Source organism: Uloborus diversus, chromosome 3 (assembly GCF_026930045.1).
Source record: "Uloborus diversus isolate 005 chromosome 3, Udiv.v.3.1, whole genome shotgun sequence".
Taxonomy (NCBI): Eukaryota; Metazoa; Arthropoda; class Arachnida; order Araneae; family Uloboridae; genus Uloborus; species Uloborus diversus.
Window position 1 is genome coordinate 174,570,856 of NC_072733.1, and position 22,180 is coordinate 174,593,035.

Sequence of the window (22,180 nt, forward strand, 5' to 3'; positions counted from 1 at the left end):
TGCAACAGAAGAGTGAATAACACAGTTTAGTTTGGGTTTTTTTCTCTCTCTCTTTTTAATAGTGTTGATGGCATTGCACTATTTTTATCTCTTGGTACTCTAAAAAAATATTCAACTTGTTATGTACGATGCTGAATATTTCAATGAGGTAAAATATAGTACTTGCAGTTCGGCAGTTTGTGCGTGTAGGCATCTTGAGAGAATGATAGCGATGTTCTATACACGCACGTGCGTGCGTCCAGTGCCAGAAGGAGCGGGGAGCGGGAATGAATCTTGACCTCATCAGCGGAGATGGGGAAACTAAGGGGGCGGGGCTAATCGGGAGACTTTAAAAATTAATTAAAAAATAACTAGCAGTCCGAATGAACTGAAACGGGTGTCTATCGTTATAAAATGGCTTAAATTTTCATTTAAAAAAATTAAAAAAATGCATGCAGGTTCCTCATTATGCTAAATTCACTAAAGAATTCAAAGAATGCATACTTTGTAGAGGCAGCCAATTCACTTCGAAAAAGTCTTCCTTTTTTATATGCCATTCCCAAGTTTTACAAAACCTCTGTTGGATTTGGGTTTTTATGTTCCACCACCAACCCCATCGGTAAGAAACTTGCCATTCAACTAGAATTACTTTTGAAATTTTTTTCCCCCTTTTTTAAAAGTCTGAGAATTGGTTTTGGATTTTTTACAACAGTGTGGAAGTTGTTAATCTTTACAATATGCTTGACATCTCCACTGTTTCAACTTTCGAATTTGAAAACCTTTTCACTTGTATTCCCTTACAAGATTGTTTTTTGCCATTTCTTCTCTTTTTGATTTGGTAAACTCTTCACTCAATTTCGATAAATCCTTTTTTTTCTCAATTTTTATATTTTCAACAATTTTTTTAAAAGTCCAAACTTATATGTTTTTACAAATTAAAGGAATTGACACTGGTTCCAATTTTAGTTCCACCTTAGCTAATTTGTTTTTGAAGTATTATGAGAGAAAATTTTGTGTTGAAAATTCTGGCCCTCTTCCTCTGTGCTGTAGGTATGTTGATGATTTACTCTGCATTAACAGCCCTGATTTTAAACAACTTTATCACTCAATCTACCCAAAACCTCTAAACCTTAAACCCACCTGCTACTCTTATCTTTCCGCCAATTTGCTGGACATTAGCATTCTTTTAAATTCTCAGTGTTTTGCTTCCATTTATGACAAAAGAAGAAATTTTAGCTTCCCAGTTAACAGTCTAAAAAACTGGGACCCTTACCGAAGTAAAAAAGTTTTTAATGGCATCCTTGTTTCACAAGCTTTAAGAATTTACAGAATTTGCAACACTGTTACTGCCTTTGAAAAAGAAATACTTGTTCTCAAAACTCAGTTGCAAAAAAATTTTTCCTTATGTTTTTTCAGAAAACATTTTAAAAGAGTTTTAATTTTCAGAATTGCTTTTTTGAGATTGTCAAACTGTAACCTTCTAACTGCCTAACGAATGATACTTCCAACTGAAAGCACATGTAGTAAAGGTGGAAGATTGATGTGTTACATATTTCAGAGGATGACTAAGCGCAAAATTTGGATTTGTTTTATTAAGATTTCTCTATATTGTTTTGTTTTTCGCTTATTTGTTGACGATTTGGACTGCTACTGACAAGATGGACATGGATTAATTATTCACTAAGAACTTTACAAGTAATGGCTCTTTCTAGATAGTGGAGTGGTCTATTGGAAGTTTTGCTACACTTATCCTTTTAGATGTAGCAAAGCAGAGGAAACCTCCACTCACCTAGGTTTTTCCTTTTAGTGAATATTATGCAGTGTCTAGTATACTAAACCACACTGGACATGGTAATATTCCATTGGTTTCTTCCCCTAGTTTTTTATTTTCTCCCTTCAAAATTTGGCTGCCTCTACAAAGTATGCATTCTTTGGTGCGTTTTGCCTAATTATCCATTAAATGCTGCTATGCTGATCTGGTATTCGTTACTTTGAGATTTCCAATGCTGAAGAGTTCAATCTCAAAGCAGTTTTCTCTTCGTTTATGGCTTCTTTAAGTCCCCCCCCCCTTCTTCTTGTGCCTTTTCTATGATGTGTGTACTTTTTTTATTAACTGCTGCTTTGTGCATTTTTAACTCAAAGTTCATTTTTATGCTTTTTGCTTAAAATTTTTTTCCTCTGTTTTTAAAAATTTGTTTATACATGTATATATAATTTTATTACTACCCGTAATTTGAAAAATAATATCTGAGAAAAACATTACTGACACGAGAAAACGCAAGTATAGAAAATATTTACATAAAGTTAAATAAAAAGAATTACAAAGCATGAATTAAGAACTAGAAATGAGCAAGATCAGGATTGAATGAATATAGTCACTGTTAGAAAATAATTCTTAAAAACTCTATAACATAATAACAAATAATTAAATTTGTACTTCTTAAATATTTGCATAGTTTCCACTTTAACATTCATAATCAATTTCACACATGACTATTCTAAAATAAATTAATTCATACTGCATATACAAAATGTATTCAACTGAAAGTTCTCCTCACACAGGGGTGAAACTGACCTTGGTTCCAAAACTCTGAAGTGTTACTTGTATGTAGAATAAGGATAGAACATGGCCACAGATGAAAAGTGTCTAAGAAAACTGTTGCTCCCCTCCCTCTTCCAAATTTTTTAATCATTATTTATGTTTTGTAACGTAAGCAGAAAACATTTTTCTCTTTTACTGAAAAAGACACTCTGCAAAGCTACTGGAGAAGAAATGCATAACCATTATCAATACTTGCTATGCTATATTATAAAAAGTATTAAGTTACATCTCCAATAATGGTCAGTTTGGATATCATTAACAAACCATGCCAAATTATTTATATTTTTTTCTTATTGGAGTTCTGGGAATTGAATAGGAAAATCGCAGAATTGCAGAATTCTCCAAGAGCCTGACATTCCAAATTAGTTCAAGAAAAGTTTCACCCTTGCTCAAATATGAACCTTATGAAAAAAAATATATTATGTAACTAAAATCAGTTGTAATAAAAAATTTGCACTGTACATTATCCACTTTATAAAAGTTACTCTAAGATAAGTAAACTCATATCATAAACAATAATATATGTCATAATTCTCATACCTTAATATTCATAAGTAATAAAAAGACAATCAAAAATCAGCATACATTTATTATGCAACTCAAATAACTTCAAAGTTTTCCGTACACCTAAGTAATTCTTTCAAATGTGAAGATTTATATGGTATTCTATACTACTAAATTTCATTTCAAACAAAATCAAAATGTTTGAAAAGCAAAATTCTAAAAATTATGTTTTATAAATGGTTAATTTTACTACAAAAGGCTTTTGAAAAACAGCCTATCATCAATAGGGGGACAAGTACAGTGCATCTAACTTAACATAATTCAAACTATTAAAAATTAAATTCATCAACAGATAACAGAAATAATAAATTATAATGTCTGAAGGAGATATTAAAACTGAATGAGTAGCTCATCAACATAAATGAAAGACAAAACATATGTTTTGAACATAAAAACAAGACAACTAAACTTTTACAATGTTTTTTCATCATATTGGAAAAAACATTCTATTTCTTTTTCTTTCTTTTTTTTGCTTGGGCCAAATTATTGTTTGTGCCTTATAGGGAAAATCTTCAACAGTTAAGTTATAACATATGCAGATTCAAACAGGTCCATTTTGCATAGATGATGGAGAGCAAGTTTCTTCATCGAATAATGCACTCATATCTTTTGATCTAAAAGGCACAAAATATGTGGGTTATTTACTAAAGTATAGGAATAAAGATGCATCTTTATTTAAAGATAAAAAATATTAGTATTTTAATGATTTAGTTAAATACTTTTATCAGTAAAGTAACAAAATAAATGGAGTATTCACCAAAGTACTAAAAGTCCATTGAAATAGTTCTGTAGGGTGATCTGCCAGTAATGGAGCATTTAGTAGAAGTTCCTACAAGTTTAATTTAATTTCACAAGAAAATTGAAAATTTTTCTTCATATCAATAAAACGATCAGGATTAGCTACAATTAGTCATTGTTCTGTTTTATTAACTAATTTTCAGATTATTTTTCAATAGTAGTCAAAAAAGGAGATTTTGGTAGTAATTAATCACGTCTAATAATTGACTAGTCAGTTGACCACTTTTAAACACAGTAAAAACCAAAACAGATAACATCACAATCTGACCACATCTATGTATGAATGTTTGTATGTACAAGTATGTATGACAATCAAAAAGTAACTTCAGATTGGTTGTTGGGTGGATGACATCATCACAGGCAAACTTGTTGATGGGTATGATGACATGTGCCGGTGATAACCTATAAGATTTGAAAAATCACCAAACTTGGTGACATTTAGCTATTTCTCACCAAATTTGGTGCTGAAAATAAGTTGCCAAAACTGATGCTAACTTAACTATATCTTTTTAATTTCTTGCCAAGCCTATAATAGACTCCAAGCAAGCAGATATGCCATCATCGCCATCTGAGCTTACACAAGAACTGAATCTAATCACCATAAGTGTTAAAAAGCCTGATATACAAAGCCCTAGCGGCCCATTCGTTGAACTAATCATGCTGAAATTTTAGATATGGTAATTTGAAGGTATGCACTCGAGGTTGTGATGATGATAAAAAATGCAGTGCTTATGGTTATGGTTACATTAAATGAATCTCAAAACTTTCAAATGACAACACCCACTTTTCCTAGTGCAAACTGATCAGCATGTTGAAAAATCATAAATAAATGGCGTTGGATCAATCCCCATGTGACAAAATTGATTGTTGTCAAATTCAAGTGCCGACTGAGGAAACTCTTTCCACTCAGCAATTTTAAAGGTTTTTTCTCAAGCCATGCTTTGCACATGGTATTTAGTGATTGGTGCTTCTACTACTGTCTAACCCTGTGAGTTAAGCAAAAGTGTGTCGAAAATCTCTTTTATATTGTCCCGAGAACTAAAAATGTTCATTTTTGCAACACATGCCACTCATTCCAGCGCCATTTTTGGTTTTTTAATACGCTGATCAATTTTTTTCAATAAAAGGAAGAAAAGAATGGGTGTTGCAATATGAAAATCTCAAAATTCTGGGTCTTTCCAGACCTTTTTTTTTGTACGGCAAAAAGTTAAAAAGGACTTTGAATTAATCATCTTAAAAATTAACTATGTGCCAGACAAACCTTTTTATCCTAAAATACTCTTTTATGATGTGTTACTTCCTGCTTCCGGTGCAGTCGCATGTACCACCACAAAATGTACAGTGTGGTGCTTGAACTCTTTTTTACAAGCTACACTTATAGCTTACAAAAAGATTCCCGAGCGCTTACAATAAGATTCCCGGTGAGTCAAATGCCCCTCCCCCCCCATTTTTCAACCTGGCTTGCATGCTATTTGGTAAAGAAATCAATACTATATAGTTTTGTGTAGAGAAAGTTTCTGCAAAATAAACAAAGATTATTTAGGAAAATTGGCACAAGTTTTTGGTACATGAAAGATTGTTGTAAGGGTGCCAGATCACATAATAGAGAAACTTAATATAAACAAAAAAAATTTGCAAACAGCAAACACAAATGCTTTAAAATGCTTACCTGTGACAATGTTTTGACTTGCTTCTCGCATCAAGTAAATCATTAGATAAAGTTGAACTCTCACCTTCATTTGCATCTCTTGTAGGACTGGACTGTATTGCTGATTCTTGAACTCTTAAAAAAATTGGAGAAAACAAAATTAATTAGAGATGGGGGGGGGGGGGTTTCCCTTCAGAAATAAATTACACAGTGAACAATGCCAATTAAACATCACTGTCAACAATTAAGTTGTAAGTTAAAACACAATACAGAACAAAACAAAATAAAAGATTCTAAGTGATCCTTATATATTTAATAATTAAGTACAATTAATTTAGTACTATATCTTCTTGAGTTAATGTCTATTTTAGCAATGAAGTGGAAAAAATTGCTATAACTCAAGGGTAATTCAAAAAGGCAATAAAAACTAGTTGCATGAAAATACTTGCAAATCTTTGAAGATGCGGTCTAGATTGATAAATTATTGAAGATTTAAGAGCCAAATTTAATAAGGTTTATTCGTTTAACTGTATCCCTGCTGAAATTCATTTACAAATGGTGGACATTTATGAAACATGTGTAACATTACGAAAAAGATACAGTTTTGATGCAAATAATTGAAACTGGGTGACACATATCTACAAGACTACAAAGACAAGCAAACAAATTCTAAGCAAATGTGGATCCACCTCCAACTAATTGAAATAAAAAATTTGGGAAGATTTTGAAACTATAAGATGGTACTGTTCCAAATGTTAAACCTTTAAGGAGGTTAGCTTTAGTTGATCTAGGATGTAAAAGACAATTACAAACAAGATAGGAACCAATCTAAACAGAATGTAGTTAATACTCATGCTGAAGTTATAGCGTCACTTATTCAGAAATATAGAGAACTGATAACTCATCATAAATGGAAGAACAATTTGTGTAGCAAGTAATTTAACCACTTAACCCATTTGACAAGGTTAAGTGGAAGTTACCTTTAAATTTGCACATGCCTCTGTCTGACACAAGCACTTTTGAATCTCGCATTATTTTATTTCTATCGAATGTCTGAGATCTGTTCCAGTCCAAAATAGATAGACTAGTTAATAATTAAACTTATGGAAGATAGATGGCACCACAATGCAGCATTTACCTTGTGAAAACTAAGTGGTGCATTTTTTGTGAATAAGTAATTGGCTATATAGTCAAATTCCCGACTTACATGAGGGATGCGTTCCAAGACTCCACGCGCAGGGCTGCCGAGCCGTCCCTATGTGCAAGGTCCTGCGGTGAAACGACGGCGCTAGAGTCAAAAACGCGCTGAGCTCTACCAATCAAAAATTCTCCAAATGGGAGAAAACTTTCCAAACAAAAAAGTAAAATTGAACTTTTCTTTATATCTAATGATAGTGATGAAATTATACTGGTCATTGAAACAAGCAATGGTCTCGCTGTCTGTCTAACAGGAAAAATTATTGCCTTGTTCTGTCTAAACATACTATTCAAAAAAGGAAAAAAATATTACACAGAAAGCATGTGATGCTACTTAATGAATGCATTAGCATTTTTCTTCCTAAAGCGGATCCGTGAATGCTATTTTGATAATACAATGAGATTGAACAAGCGTACGAGGCGAATTTCTTGATGTCTTTTTGTGATTTTAACCAACTTTTCGTGGTAATTCGGCTGCTTTATGCTATCATCACAAAAAAATACGGTAAGAACATTTGTAAATTATTTACTTGTGAGTTCAAAAATTTCACGAGGTGACTCTGACTTCAGCCCTGCCCCCATCCCATTAAAAATCGTCTAAAAATCGTTTTTAGGAACTCAATTTTAAATTTTTTCCCGGAGAGCGTCATTCCGCCCTCCTCCAACATCATTAAAATCATCTAAAATTTTGTTTTCAGGACTTCAACTCGGAAACATTTAGAGAGGAGGGTTATCAAATCCAATCCTTTCTCCTAATGTCATCAAAGATGGTTTTCAATAGAATATTTAGAAATTCAATTTGGAAAATTTTCAGTTGAGGAATGATTAAGCTCCTCCTTTTCCATAACGTGATAAAAAAGTGTCATACAGATTTTTAGTCTTTGTTTCAGAAAAATTTCTGCGCTTAAGTCATTAATCCCTCCCACCCCCTCTCCCCAACATAAAATTATACTCTGAAGTTGCGCTTTTAAGACTTCAAATTTCGAAAAATTCGTGGTGAAGAGCTCCAGACTTACGCCCTCCCCCTAAATCTTTAAAGATCGTTCAAATTTTCCTTTTTATGACTTTAATTTTGCAGGGAGGGAGGGGGACGAGAATCCCTGAACCTTTCCTGTAACATCATCAAAGATGACCTACAAATACGTTTGTAGGACTTCAGTTTCGAAAACTTTCCGGTCGAGTTCCAATTCCCATTACTTCCCGTAAAATCGCAAATCCCATTATCTGGTCTAAAATTGCATTTCTAAAGCTTCAATTTTGAAAACAATTTCGGGCAAGCATCTCCGAACTCTTATGAGGAACATCATCGGAGAAAATAAAAAAAAAGTCCTTTGCCTCATCTTTTCCAACAGGGGAGGGGGGGGATGCGATTTCGATTGAGTTCAGAAATGTGAGGTGGGTAGTAATCTCGAAACTTGTCCTCGAGCGCAAATCGACGTTCATCCGGCATGGGATATGACCATAATTACTCGATTTTTTTTTAAAGCCTTCTTTTAACGATTCTGTGATTTAGAATGCTTATTTTCAGATTTAATAGTGGAATATCCTCTACTCTACAATTATTATACTTCAGTTTAGAAATAAAATCAGTATTCTGCTGTCATAATTTGATAGGCATAAAAGTTTGTTGAACTATCCATCAATTGGAGATTAGAGAGATATTTTTGTGAGGCGTTTAACTTTGATACTTAAAATATTTCCTTTTTCCAAAATGCATTAGCAAACTAAAGGAGCAATGGAACTTGAAATAACTCCGAAACATGAATTAAATAAGTACACTGTATTCCAAAATAAAATATTTTCGCATTGTGTTCCAATAAATAAAATGCCGCGAATGTATTTTTCCCATTTTATATGTCTACAAAACCTTACTCCAGGCATTAACTGTATTTTTTCACTGAACGCGACTACATAAAGACGCTCAAAAAACATCTGCACGACGACGCCGATCAGGCTTGGCGCGGGCCTGTCCTCGTGTAAGTCGAAATTTCGTTTTGCCGAAAACGGTATGTGTAAAATATTTTATAAACAAACCAAATTATTTTAGACACTTTTTAACATCACCTCAAACTGATTTAAACCATTCCTTAATTATATATTATAGTTTTTTACATAAAGAAGTGAATTTTTATTTTTATTTAAAAAAAAATGTTTTTATCAACTTAAATACTGTTAGGATGCACAAAATCAGTGATCAACAGGATATAGAGACATAAAATAAACCAGTATGCCACGTACAGTATGTAGTAATAATAAAATGATGTACTATAATAATACTGTACAGTAGATCTAGTGATGATATCTGTAACTTTAAAAAATGAAGATGTTAATGATTTATGCTGCGTGATCAAATCTTTATTCAAGTATAATTTTAAATTTAGTTGCTTTGCTAGTTCTTCTATAACGTTTTCATTTATGGCAACAACCCTCTTCCTAGTTTCTTTAATTCTCAATACAAGAGCAGCTTCCATTTTCATAATTTTTGCATTTTGTTTAGACACTACTATGTGAAATTTTACAGAATTCCTTTTCTTGACTTTTAAGTGTGCGCATGAAAAATTCACTCACACTTAACTGTCATGCTACCTTGGACACATGTTTTAGTTTTTTGTAGTAGTGGTATCTTACTACAAAATACCATGCTTTGCCATCAATCTTTGAGTTGAGCCGCACCATTGCTGCGGTTGCTCATCTGGTTTGCTAATTCTACATTAGCTACCAGTTTGTTTGGAACTCTTGGCTCCCTTAAGAGGTTTTCGCCTCCAGCTCATGTGATTCCGGGTTGATGAGTGCTAAAAAGCACGAAATTGCAGTCCTGATAACTGAGCTGTGGTGTATTTTAAGTCATGTTTTAGTTGTTCAAGTACATCAAGAACCTTTAGCTTTTCTTTAACTGTTAAAAATTCTTTTTCTTTTTACCTTCACAAACTGTGGATGAAGCAGCGCTCTTAGGTGTCATTATATTTCATCAACTTTTGCATTTAGAATGAAAAACATATGGTAAATGCGGAGTAGTTATTTGTATACACAAACAAAGTTACGTTCAAACCAGTACGGTGTGGAAAATTCTGCTGCCAGTTATACTAAAGGGATGAAGGTCCATTTACGAAAGAATTATTTTTAGTAGCCAATAACACAAAGTCGATACTGTCAAACCACGACTCCCTTTTGAAAATTTTCGTGTTGGGGGTGAGGAATTCGCGTTAGGTCTAAAAACTTTTACTGTAGAAAAAAACGTGTTATAGCCATTTCGTATAAGTCAAATCGTGTTGTAGTGGGAGTCAACTGTAATTCTTTGTTATAAAGCAGTTGTTTGGTGTGGAAAACGAAATGTATCCATTTTTATTTGGTAAATGTAATAAAAGTTAGCAGCTAACCTCAAATTAACTTTTACTAAGTTGATTTTGTAATTTTTTATAAAAAGTTATCTGACAATGAGCAACTCTGACAGTGACAATTTTGAATATGGCAATTGATCAGGTGTATATTAGGGCTGACGATATAAGGAATTTTTACAAGGTGATAATTGCCAACCTTTCATCGCGAATTTTTTTTTTTTTTTTTGTAGCATCAGCCAGAAATGTAAAAATAAAAAAGCATTCAAAGTGCAAAATAGCATTTAATAAATATTACAGACACTAGTTTTGAGATTATAATGAACCTATTCTTTTAATGCAAAAAGATGTGGGCTAGTGGAAACAATCTCCCCTTGCATTTAAAAAAGGGGTTCCTCGAAACACCAAAATACATGTATGCAATCTTTGTTGCCGTTTTGCATTTAAAGCATTGTTTTTTGTTTTTCTTGCGAATGATTAAAAGATTAACTTTGTTCATCAATACATTTTCCGTTAAGAGCTTAAAAAATAGCATTTCCTACCAGTTCTGGGAAAAGTGAAAGTCTTTGTTCATTTATGATCTTTCACACAGACACCCAGAACTTAAATTTTTGGTTTGGGAGGAATTTTTAATATGTCGAATAATACACTGAATTTTACCAAATGATAAAATACAAGCATGAACACAAACGTCTATACAATGAGAAGAGACATTAAACATCAATATTTTTTAAAAAGTTAATTTTACAATGAAGCTTTTAAATTTATATAAAATATAAAAATGTTTAATCTGCCACTTTTAACACTACAACCGCTAGACCTTTCATTTTGATGGTAAAAGAATTTGAGATACACTCAATTTTTTTGGTTTTATCAAATCCCTTTGATGTGTTTTGGCTTTACTTAAATATTAATAAACATCTTCATCCATTTATTTTATTTTTTCTATGCAAATTTTTAACATACTTAGAATGGCTAACGGCGGTCAAAATGACAGTGGGTTGCTTTTGTTTATATTTCTGTTGGATAATTCCACACAAAAGGCAGAAAAAGTAGGGATTTCAAATGTTTGACGTTCAGTTATTCCTTTTTCAGGGAAATATTTGCTTGTACAGAGTTTTAGAATTTGTTTTTTCTTGTTTTTCAACAGTATAAGTCACATTTCTTCTGTTGGATTTAAGATGAGATGATGTGAAAGATGTTTGAAGTATATTTTGTATTTGTTTTATTTATATGTTTCAAATTAAACTGTATAAGTTAAAACTGATATTAGAGTTAACATAAAGTTTTTCCTCATTATATGCATTTTTATACAACATTTACAGCTTCTTTTAAAGGACGGCCATTTTGACTGTTTCCAGCCATTCTAGGTATAACAGAATACCGGCCGGGATATAATATACAGTAACCCCTCGTTATATCACATTAATATTTTCGGGGGACAAAGAAAAAGTGCGATATACATGAAAGTGTGACACAAACAAGGTCATTAACCCGTTCGCACCCAGCGTCACGCTGACGCTACACAACAATTCCTCTCTTATCAGCCCAGCGGCACATATCCGCTACGCGCTCTGATCGACGCTGACGTCCCAGCGTCACATATACGCTTTCTCGAAATGGAACGATTGCATTGAATATTTAAACGATAATAGATGGCGCTAAATGGCTATAACTTTGATCATATTCGAGTCACATGGTATTTGACCTTCATGTACACGCTTTAGTTTCTTATTTGAACCTCTCAATAGGATATATTTTTTTTTATGTAAACAACAGTGAATCACTGCTCTGCGCATACGATTTATGAGGTCTCAATTGCTCTTGTTTATATCTTTGCTTCTCTTTTTTTGTTACGAGTAATTGAAAGAGATATACATCTAGCTGAATAAATTATGGGGGAGGGGAGGAAGGTTAAAATATTTTTGCGTATGTGTTCCAGACTTTTGGGATTCCCCGTTCGATGAGAGTACAGGAAGGATTTCAAGCGGCACTGAAGTTTATGATTATTTTTGAATCCTTTCTGATATTGTTCTTCTTTATTTATTCTTTTTTATTTGGAGACTGGAACATTGCAATAAAAATGGTTAGCGAAGTGAATGAAAGGGAATGTTTTCGAGAGAATTATGAAGCAATTTTGAGACTTGTTGCGTGGGAATTTAACTAGTTTAAATTCGTTGACCTAAGTTGTTTTAATTAAAATTACATAAGGAACATATTTTTTTGCTACATTTCTTTTTCTTTGATTGCACACTCACGATGTCTAACTCTAACTTTGTTTTTGTGCACATATTATTTAACTTCGTGCACATAGTTAAAGTTTTAGTATTCTACTTATTTCACTCCCTTCTAATAATGTAATAGTCTTTATATTAATAATTAGTAATCAGTAGTACATTGTTTAAGCAAATTTAAAATTTCAAGTCATTATTTTGAAATGCTGATTTTATATGAATATTTTTGTTCAGTTAGGCTTAACTGCTGTAAATGCTCGGGCCGATGGCGGCGTTCCATTTCGGAATGTTCGGTCCCGTAGCTGCGCTTTGTTTTCCATGCGCTGGTCCTCAAGGGGTTAAAAATAGTTATCCATCCAACATATAAGTATATTAGCTCCCGTTCTTTTGACATGATTTTCAAATGGTTTTGATATAGTTTGCGAACTTACCATCACGCATATTAAAATTTAAACAATACTAAAATTTAAGTAAATTTCAGCATCAGAAAGGTAGAAACATCAAATGGCGAATGAAGATGATCTTTTTTAGCCACAGCAAAATAAGAATGAGCATTCCAATACCTTCTTATTCCGAATCGACTTTTTAATCCCTTCGATTTGTTGTAGAAAGGATGTGAAAGTAAAAATAACCAGATTGTTTCCAGAAAACTCTTCCGCCCGTCCCGATCATTCTTCCTTTCTTTGATGTAAATCCTGATTTGTGGATCCAAGCACAAGTCTTTTCTGCACTAAAACCCAGTCAGATAAGGGCGTGGGCCCGTGTATGACACCTGCCTGCTGTATCTCACCCATTGACATCACATTACTGTAATGAGGTTAGTATCAAACGAAACAAAATGTCAAGTAGTTTACAAACTCTTTAATTGAAATATTCTGCGGGTATGTACATTTGAACGACAGGAATTGCCACTGCTTTTCCAGGAAATTCAGAAGAATAGAAGCATTTTTGTTTTGTTCATTGACAAAATAAAGAAAGAGATCCTTTCTGACTGTAATACCAATATATTTTCATAAATGGTTTCAAACTTAAAGCAAGGATTTTTTGTTTTTTTTTTCTGACTTTTAATATTTCGGGAGGCAGAAGAAAAGAGCGATATGTCGGAATGAGCGATACATTGAGGGGCTACTGTAATTTTATTTTATAAAGTGATTGAACACAGTGCGAACAGATAATATTGACGGTGGTTTACGGAGGGAGGGGGTCAAGATCTCCATGACTCTCCCCTTGTATCTGCTTCTACCATCATGCCACAATTCCCCTATCCTGTCCTCAAAAGCATGACCTCATTTGTGGAAAATAATTCTGAAAGTGTTTGAAAACAACTCTTGAAAACCTAGGCATCTTCCTGATTTTAGTCCAATTCCTTTAAATAGGCTCTAAATACATACTAAAAACTAATTTACTCTCATATACTTTTCGATTCTCAGACAGTTAATATAGTTTAAGTACAAGGTCAACTGCATGAAAAGTGCTAGAAACGCCGGATTCATTAAGTTTCCATGCACTAAATTGTGTGCAGTTTTTAAAAAAGTGAACAAAATAAGGCTAAGGGAAATTAAAAAGCCAAATTTAATTAATACTCAGGATAAAAAATAAGAACTAACAAATATCCTAATTTTGAAAGCAAACTCTACAAAAATTGCAGTCACAAAAATGGAATTTTTTCATGCAATAAATGAAAATCACATTTTAGTAACTAATTTGAGATTTTTTTTTACAACTGGTGGCAATTGCTGTAAAGAAAAATGCTTTGTGAAAGTGCTCTTTTGTCGAACTTTTACTTACAAAATCACCATTTTATTCGTTATTTGTGAAGGTACAGCTAAATGGCATCAAATTTGCCCAGGATATATCCTTGAAATGTCGTTTCGAATTTCATACTTTTTTGATTAAAAAGAATGATTTAGGGGGGTAAAGCCCATGAAAAGTAGAAATTTGCCCTTCTTCAATGTGACTGCGTTAATAGATGAACACTTTTGCATCAGATAATTTCAATAGCTAATATATAAACTATTACCTACTTGTCTAAAAAGACATCATCATGTAAAATAGATTTTTCTCTAGAAACTTGAATTGCATTAGTAGAGGCACCTTGGGAGCCAGGGTTTGAAACTGAAAAAGAAAGTATTTGTAACTTCTAATAAACTTGAAAGCAGGCTAGAGTTTTGAATTGTAAGAAGCCTGTCAAAATCCAACATTGAGAACATAAGCACAGGCTGTAACTGTAATAATATTGAGCTGCAACCAATTACTAATATAGAGATGAAGCCAAAGAGGGGAGAGGAAAGAGGTCTCAAACCTGTTCCCCTCCTTTGACCTTTACATAAGAAATCTAAAATTGTGTTTTAAGAACTTCCAACTTTCGAAAATTCCTAAGGAATGTTTCCAAACCCTTTTTTCCATAACATCATCGAAGGTTGCCTAAAATTGCACTTCTCGACCAAACATTATCCGAGAAAGTCTGCTATTGCATTTTTACGACATCAAATTTGAAAAATGTCCGAGGGAGGATGCCTATGAACCTCTCCTTCTCAAAAAAGAGAGTTTAAAAGTTCCATTTTAAGGCTTCAATTTCAAAGAATGTATGCGAGAGAGTTCTCAACTTTATTCTTTCTCTAACGTCATCAAAGGTGGCCTACAATTGCTTTTTAGTACTTCAATTCCAAAAAATTGTTAAAATGATCTCTTTTCCTCCAAATAGAAATAATTGCCATTAGACTGTCGAAAACTGAATAAAATTGAAGAAGCCATTTCTAAAGGGGGAGGTGATGGGGGAAAACAGTTGTCATATCTTATTGTATTTTTGTTTATTGTAGGCATGTGAATGACAAACAATGAATGACATTTTAATGCATAATTTAAATAAATAAATAAAATTCTTAAAAATCTCATTTTTTTACAAATATAAATGACGATAAACAATCCTACACCTCTGTCATACAAGGTGTCTGAGTAATTCATATGTTTCAATAAAAGCTATTCCAAAGACATAAGATAAAGAACAGACTAATGACAAAAAAGTATTATAACTTGTCTGAGAAAGTTATTTTAGAAACTTTTCCCGCTTAACTTCAATCAAGAACATAAAATTGCAAGCTTTATTATGACTGTATGTAATCAAAATTGAATTAGTTGAAATCTGTTAACACAAAATGCCAAATAAGTGCAAATTTGTTTGTCTTAGCTGTTATTCATAGCAACTGTGAATAAGTAAACTAGGAAAGAAAAAAATGCATTTGTATATTTTAAACAATTGATATAATATTTATTTTCCTGAAATCTGAATAAACCTAACTCTTTGTGAATATATGTGCTAGATCTTTCATAATCGGTTCATTAATTGCAAAGCCTGCATAATAATGCTTGATCTATATCACCTCTTACATTTTTTAAAAACATTTTAGAGGTCAACAGATTATTTTCAAGAGCAAAATATAACTTCTTAGTTTCTTCACAGCATTGATACTGTAGATGGGAATAATCCACTCTTTTTTGCACACTACAGAATTTTTCTCTCCACATAGCAACTCACTTATGTTTACCTTTTCCTGTATTGTGTTTTACTTTTTTGCTTGCCATTAGTTCTTAAAAGGATTACCAAAAAAAAAAAAAAAACACACACAACATTTTTGATTTAAAAGAAAGGAATGGTCAACACGATAGATACTACAGAATTTTTTTTTTTGAATGAATCAGAAAAAGGTAAGCTGATTTATAACATGTAATAAAGTGCCTTATCAAAGCTCTAGGAGAGACTAAATGGAAGGCCCAAGAATAACTGGACAGTCATTTTTATTGTGCAAACCTGTTTTATCAATATCTAAAGTCTATCCTGTCTTATCATTTCAAGTAAGGTGATATGTATTGTGAAGCATGAATGAAATAAATGAAACTATTAAAAGTTTTACTAAGTAGCATATTTTTAAAATTATTGATACTATTCCTCACATAAGGTTAGGGGATAGGAATGATCTAAAGTGTGTTTTTTTAGCACATAATTTCAAGCATTGAATTCAAAAGAAAAAGCATCTATAACCATGTTTTTTTTAAATATAACAGTTGAGAGAGAGGGATGCATAATTTCCCTCTATTTCCATGAGTTTAAACCTTAAGGTAAACATTTGAGAGATGAATTTACTCTTGTCACAACATAATCAAGTGGTACATTTGTTTTTTAATTATAGTATTACTAAGTATTTAATCTTTGCACACAATTTTTAATCATTTGCAGTTATGTGCTTTTAATTATCAGGGGTCTGGCCAGAGGATATTTGGGTCCGTTAACGGACCCTTCACAAAAATCCGATCAATCAAAACAGACCTTTCACAAAATCCTGATCAAACAAAACGGACCCTTCACAAAATTCTGATAAACAAGATCGGATCTTTCAAAAATTGTTTATTGAAAGAGCAAATCTGAAAGCAAAATAACGCATATTTCTGTGTATAAACCAATAACTTTTGGAACCTTTTTGTAAGTCAAATTAGAGGGATCAGCTTATACAAAATCGGCTAATTTTGAAAAAAAAAAAAAAAAAATCGGCGCTCTTGCGATGCTCCTGCAAGGGATAAATAATTGCTACTGCCTAATAAATATAATGGTTGTTTGTTTTATCACATCTAATTAGCAGCGATGTTGTTGTAAACTTTTCTGAAAAGGCATTGGTAAGCACTTTTCTCTCCGCTCATGATTTAATAAACAATAATATATATCTGCGAAATGAACTTAGAACTGCAAAGGGATAGGGGAAATGGAGCATATGGGGGGATATGGGTGGGGGAAAAATATGATTGCTTCAGATAGGGTTACCAACTTCAAAATTATCACCACTTAGCGTCTGGCGTTGAACCTTTATAATGACTTGATTAGAAAATATTCTCATCATTTTACCAGCTTGTCAATATTTGCGTTTTTACGGTGCGGTGCAATGTTTAATTGTTATTTTGGGAGAAAATTATATGGGTTTTGATTTTTCGATGCTAACAAGGATGATTAACTTTAAATAAACTCTTTTAATTACCGTTTTTTTTTTCTTTAGATGTCTACATTTTGAAAAATGCAATCTTTTAACATCCAATATGAGAATCATATTTTGTTCTTTTTTCAAGCTAGCCTCGCTTTATTAGGATGCAAATAAATGAAAAGTCTCTTTATTTCTGTTTGAACTCTCTTTTCAAGTTTTTAAAGCAAAATTCCATTTTCTGTTATGAGTCAAAAATTAAAATGCTGAATAGATGGTTTATTTTATTTATTTATTTATTTTTTTTTTTTTTTGCGTAAACTGTGTCCACAAATATTAATGAAATGTTTATCATAGGACTTTAAAATACAATTTTAAAATAATTTTATCAAAAATATTTCTTTTACAAGCCGTTTTTATACTTTTGGTGCCTTCACTTTGAGAATTGCGATCTCTTTGCATCCGCTATGGGAATCCGATTTTTCAAATTTTTGATAATTATTACGCTTTGTTAAGAGGTAAACAATAAAAATATCTTTTTATTTTTGTTAAAATCACGGAATTTATAAGTTTTAAACGAAATTCTGTGCTTTTTAAGAGTGTCTTGGGTCAAAAAGTTAAAATACTGAACCCTATTCTGAATTTTATTTTATTTATTTATTTTTTGTTACAATTATTTTAAATACTGCACAGAAATATTTCTAGTATAATTTAACATAATGTAGAATGGTAGATAAATAGTGATACTTGAGAGAGCGATGCCCCCCCCCCCCCCCGCCAAATATCAGAGAAACACCTCAGAATGATTTTCTCAACATAGAAGAGAAAAACACTCAACTTTAAGTTTAATTGATGCAGTTTATGCCATCTCTAAATTCTAAAATTTTGTTTTAACAATTTTTTTTTTCTTTTTTTGCAAATTTATTTGATTTTTCACAAAATTAATTCATTTTTCACAAAATTATTTGATTTTTCACAAAAAACGGACCCTGTGAAAAATCCTGGACAGACCCCTGATTATAGATGTAATGTAATTATAAAAACAACATGAATGAAAGCAAAAGTAAAGCTACAAAATTAAAAATTCCATGCTTTTCAATTAAGGACCAACTCTTGCATTTTTGGAAAAGGGTTATTCTCAGAAAAATCAGGAATTTGTGTTCATGGTTTTTACTATAAAGTATAAAAGTTCAGAAAATAATTGAAGTGAATAAAACACTTTAATACATCTCATGGAATATATTGAAGTTGCTAAAAGAGAAAAAAATATTTTGTTTATTGTTTAAATTTTGGCCACAGAATGTGATTTAACACATCCAAGGACAGTAACCACTTGTATTTTTTTGTTTCCATTTTTTATATTTCATGCACCAAACAAGAAATTAGCTATTTAAGTTATATTTTAGATCAAGTACACATTTAGCACACACTTTGCAAAAATTTAAAGTTAAACTTAATTTTCATATTTATTTAATAGCAAGTTTAAATGCTTGTAAAAAGAGGAATAGTCACATCTGTGGACAGAAAAGAAAGTGCCAATAAATTCTTCCAGGTTGCAGCACCAAACTGTATTGGTTGAAGGATCAACTCTCAAGAAGCCATTTTGCTTAATGGGACAGAAACAGAAGTTTGCTTTGAGATTTTTGTGATTTTATTTGAAGTTTATGTCCTTGATTTATAAAAAGTAAAGATCAACTCATCACATCTGTAGTTCATACAGATTTAAAATAACTAGGGAAGACAATACAATAATTCAATGAATTGATAATCTTAAATGTAAAATACTTGTTTTTCAACTTTCAAGTCAAAACTTCAAAAGCACATGTTCTTAAATGTAAAAAATGGTTGTTTTTATCACATCCATGGACACAGTTTGTCCATGGATGTGGCAATAACAAAGTAATTTAAAATTTAAATATTTGTTTGCATTATCTGAACCACTATAATAGCATTATTACTTTAGGATAGATCTAACTTAATCTTAAGCAATAAACATATTAGGAGAAAATTTATTTTTTTTAAAATCAGCAGCAAAATTCCTGCTTTTTCTGAGAATGACCTAAAAAACAAATAAGCTTTAAATGTTTTCAATGTTTAAAATTTTGCATGAGCTTTTGTAATCAAGAAAGAAATCTCACAAAAATGAGCATACCACACTTTAAACATGACACATTATCTGAAGTTTCCATTTCAACAGTTACAGCCGAATCAATCGCATCAGCACTGGAATGAAAATAATAAGTACATAAGAAGCTGTCAAATGTATTACACAATGGTTTTCCACCCTAGCCCTAGCAGTTTTTGAAAGCATTTATCAAAGATTTTACTTAGCATTTTCCAAATCAAGTTAAACATAAAATACAAATTAAAAAAAAAAAATTATTCATGTAAACCTCTATAATTCAAATGCCATTGAGCTTCAATAAATCCAGTACTAAGTATTATGTATAATGCCTCACATCAAGAGAGATGCAAAATTCTTTCACTGACTTAGCTTTGTTCGTTGTTTTCGGCATCTGAATGTGCTACGTTAATGTTTGGATGTCTGGATATATCTCTGTGACGTGTTTGGGGTCGGTCTAGACTGTTCGGCCCATTGAAGCAAATTTTCAAAAATTCAATTTTGTTCTTTTTTCATTCTATTTTTTAACACATTTTACGCATGAATTTGACAGTTTGGGATAGAGATATTTCATGCACATTTTTAAGTTTCTGGTCATTCAAAAGCATGGAATTTTCCACATAAAATGATATGTGTTTGCTTTTTTTTATGAGTGTTAGGAGAGCTGAAAGAATTTTTAGAAATTTGGAATATAAGGCTTACCTTAAGCAAGCCAAGATACTAATGAAAATATCACATTTCTTTGATTAAATGATTTGCTTTTATTTTTTATTATTTAGTTCACACATTATATGAATTGAACTTTTTAAGTTATTTAATGCTTTTTTTGTTTTACTTGGTGGATTAATTTGCATTTTAATGCATTACTTTAATTATTTTGAGGACTTTTTTCTCATTTTAATGGAACTTTTAGTCTTGTTTAAAGGCTTGGTTTGTTTGAAAGTCTATAAAAAGGTGAAATAACCTATGATATTGCCAAACAAATAGTTTATATGCAACTTTGATTACACATGATGGCAATAAACAAATTGAAAAATGATCGTCAAGATTTAAAACAAGCAAAGGGAAGTACCAGGGAAAAGAACCCAATTCTCTATATATACCATACTTTATGTGTGTAGAAAAAAGTCTAAAAAGCTATTCATTTAAGAAATATTGCTTCTAATGCGTGTACATGAGTACACTCACCCTTTCCTTTCAGTTATTAAAAGCATCTATTATTTAGTATACGTAAAAGGAAGTAATGTGATGTCCACATCAGAATTTTCCTCTAAGGCAGCGTTTCTTAATTTCTTTGAAAAGTGGAGCCCTTTTCCTTGTCTACTTTTTTTTGTAGAAGCTCTGCTTATACTTTATTAGTCTAGTTTAAATATAGCATTCTGAAGACGGTTTACTCGGATCCAAAAGCATATCCAGGATTCCCGTTAGGGACGGCAAGCATAGATGCAACAAGATGGTGGTTTTATATGCCCCCCCCCCCTTTTCTAGTGCACAAGAGCTCTCCCTTGAAATTAGGACGCTGAGGTATAAAAATCAATTTTGAGCTATCTGTGGTAATATCGAGGAAACTTAGAAAATGATTGGAGATTGGGAGTCCCTGGATGTTAAAAAGCTATCTTTGGTGACATTACACAAGGGAAATGGGAGTGGAGCAACAAGACCAAATCCAAAAGTTGATTGAGATTGAAGCACCCCCCCCCCCCAAAAAAAAAAAATCCTTTTCTTTTTTCAAATTAGGGGAAAAAAGCTGGTTTTGTGGCTCTCCATCTTAACATTTTTGAAACTGAAGTCCAAAAAAAATCAATTTTAAATTATCCTTAGTGGCATTAGGGAGGAGGATGGGGATCAGAGGCTCAACTCCTGGAAGGGACAGTTCTTGCCTCTCCTCTGGCTATGCCCATTCCTGCAACAAAAGCGAACATTCCAAAGAATATTTATCTTCCTCAAAAAGTAATTACAAAGATCTGCAGAAAATTTCTTAAAATAACTTTAAACATCTTGTTCAATCAAAATGTTTAATTAGTAGTGTAATACTAATTCTATTATTGCAGATATATTTTATATTAGGCTTCATAGATAAAAGTTGAATTCTTGTGTCAGGTTTAGCATGAAGTCTGTTGCGATTTTAACTGTTGACACATAAGTGGAGAATAACTTTAACGCTTATAATGAACTAATTACAAATAGTCAAAGAGCCGAAACTAACTTTCGTGATAATTGACAAAAGTGATAATTTAAAATGCACTAGCATTCAATAATGGCACTAGTTTAAGTTATGTTGCTCAGATGGATTAGATGTGCTGTCATTGTTGTATTCTTTGTACTGACACAGTTGAAGGTTGCACAACGACAATAAATAAATTTTTAACACGCGATTCATTGTAATATTTTCTCCACTGTTCATTTGGAAAATAATGATTAAAAGCCTCACTGAAACTTAATTTTTACCTACTTTTTTGAATGAGTAATTTTAACCGTTGGTTGATTTCCACCGAACCTAAACATAATTTAAGAAACGCTGTTTTACATCCTCTTCCAATCACTTTCTTTTAGCTTGTTACATTAATGCTAACAATTTTAAATCTTTTAAACTGCCAGCAGTAGATATTAGTAAGAATTTTGAAGGAGTTTTAAGAACCTTGAACAAAAAAAGAGTACTTTTAAGGGCCTTTGTTTAAAAAATATATATAATTAAGGTGTTTTTAAGGATTGTGGGAAACCCTGTGGATGTACTGAT

At 32.0% G+C, this 22,180-nt stretch overlaps 1 protein-coding gene across 1 annotated transcript in view; it reads right to left on the bottom strand.

The window, feature by feature from the left end:
• Positions 1-205: 205 nt before the first annotated feature.
• Positions 206-22,180, bottom strand: part of LOC129219299 (serine/threonine-protein phosphatase 6 regulatory subunit 3-like) — a 129,909-nt gene continuing 107,934 nt past the window's right edge. Inside the window, exons 22-25 of the mRNA XM_054853641.1 lie at positions 19,474-19,544; positions 14,382-14,472; positions 5,613-5,726; positions 206-3,759 (exon numbers count right to left, since the gene is read on the bottom strand). Coding sequence (XP_054709616.1) covers positions 3,687-3,759; positions 5,613-5,726; positions 14,382-14,472; positions 19,474-19,544 — 349 coding nt within the window. The 3' untranslated portion in view covers positions 206-3,686. The remainder of the gene's footprint in view (positions 3,760-5,612; positions 5,727-14,381; positions 14,473-19,473; positions 19,545-22,180) is intronic.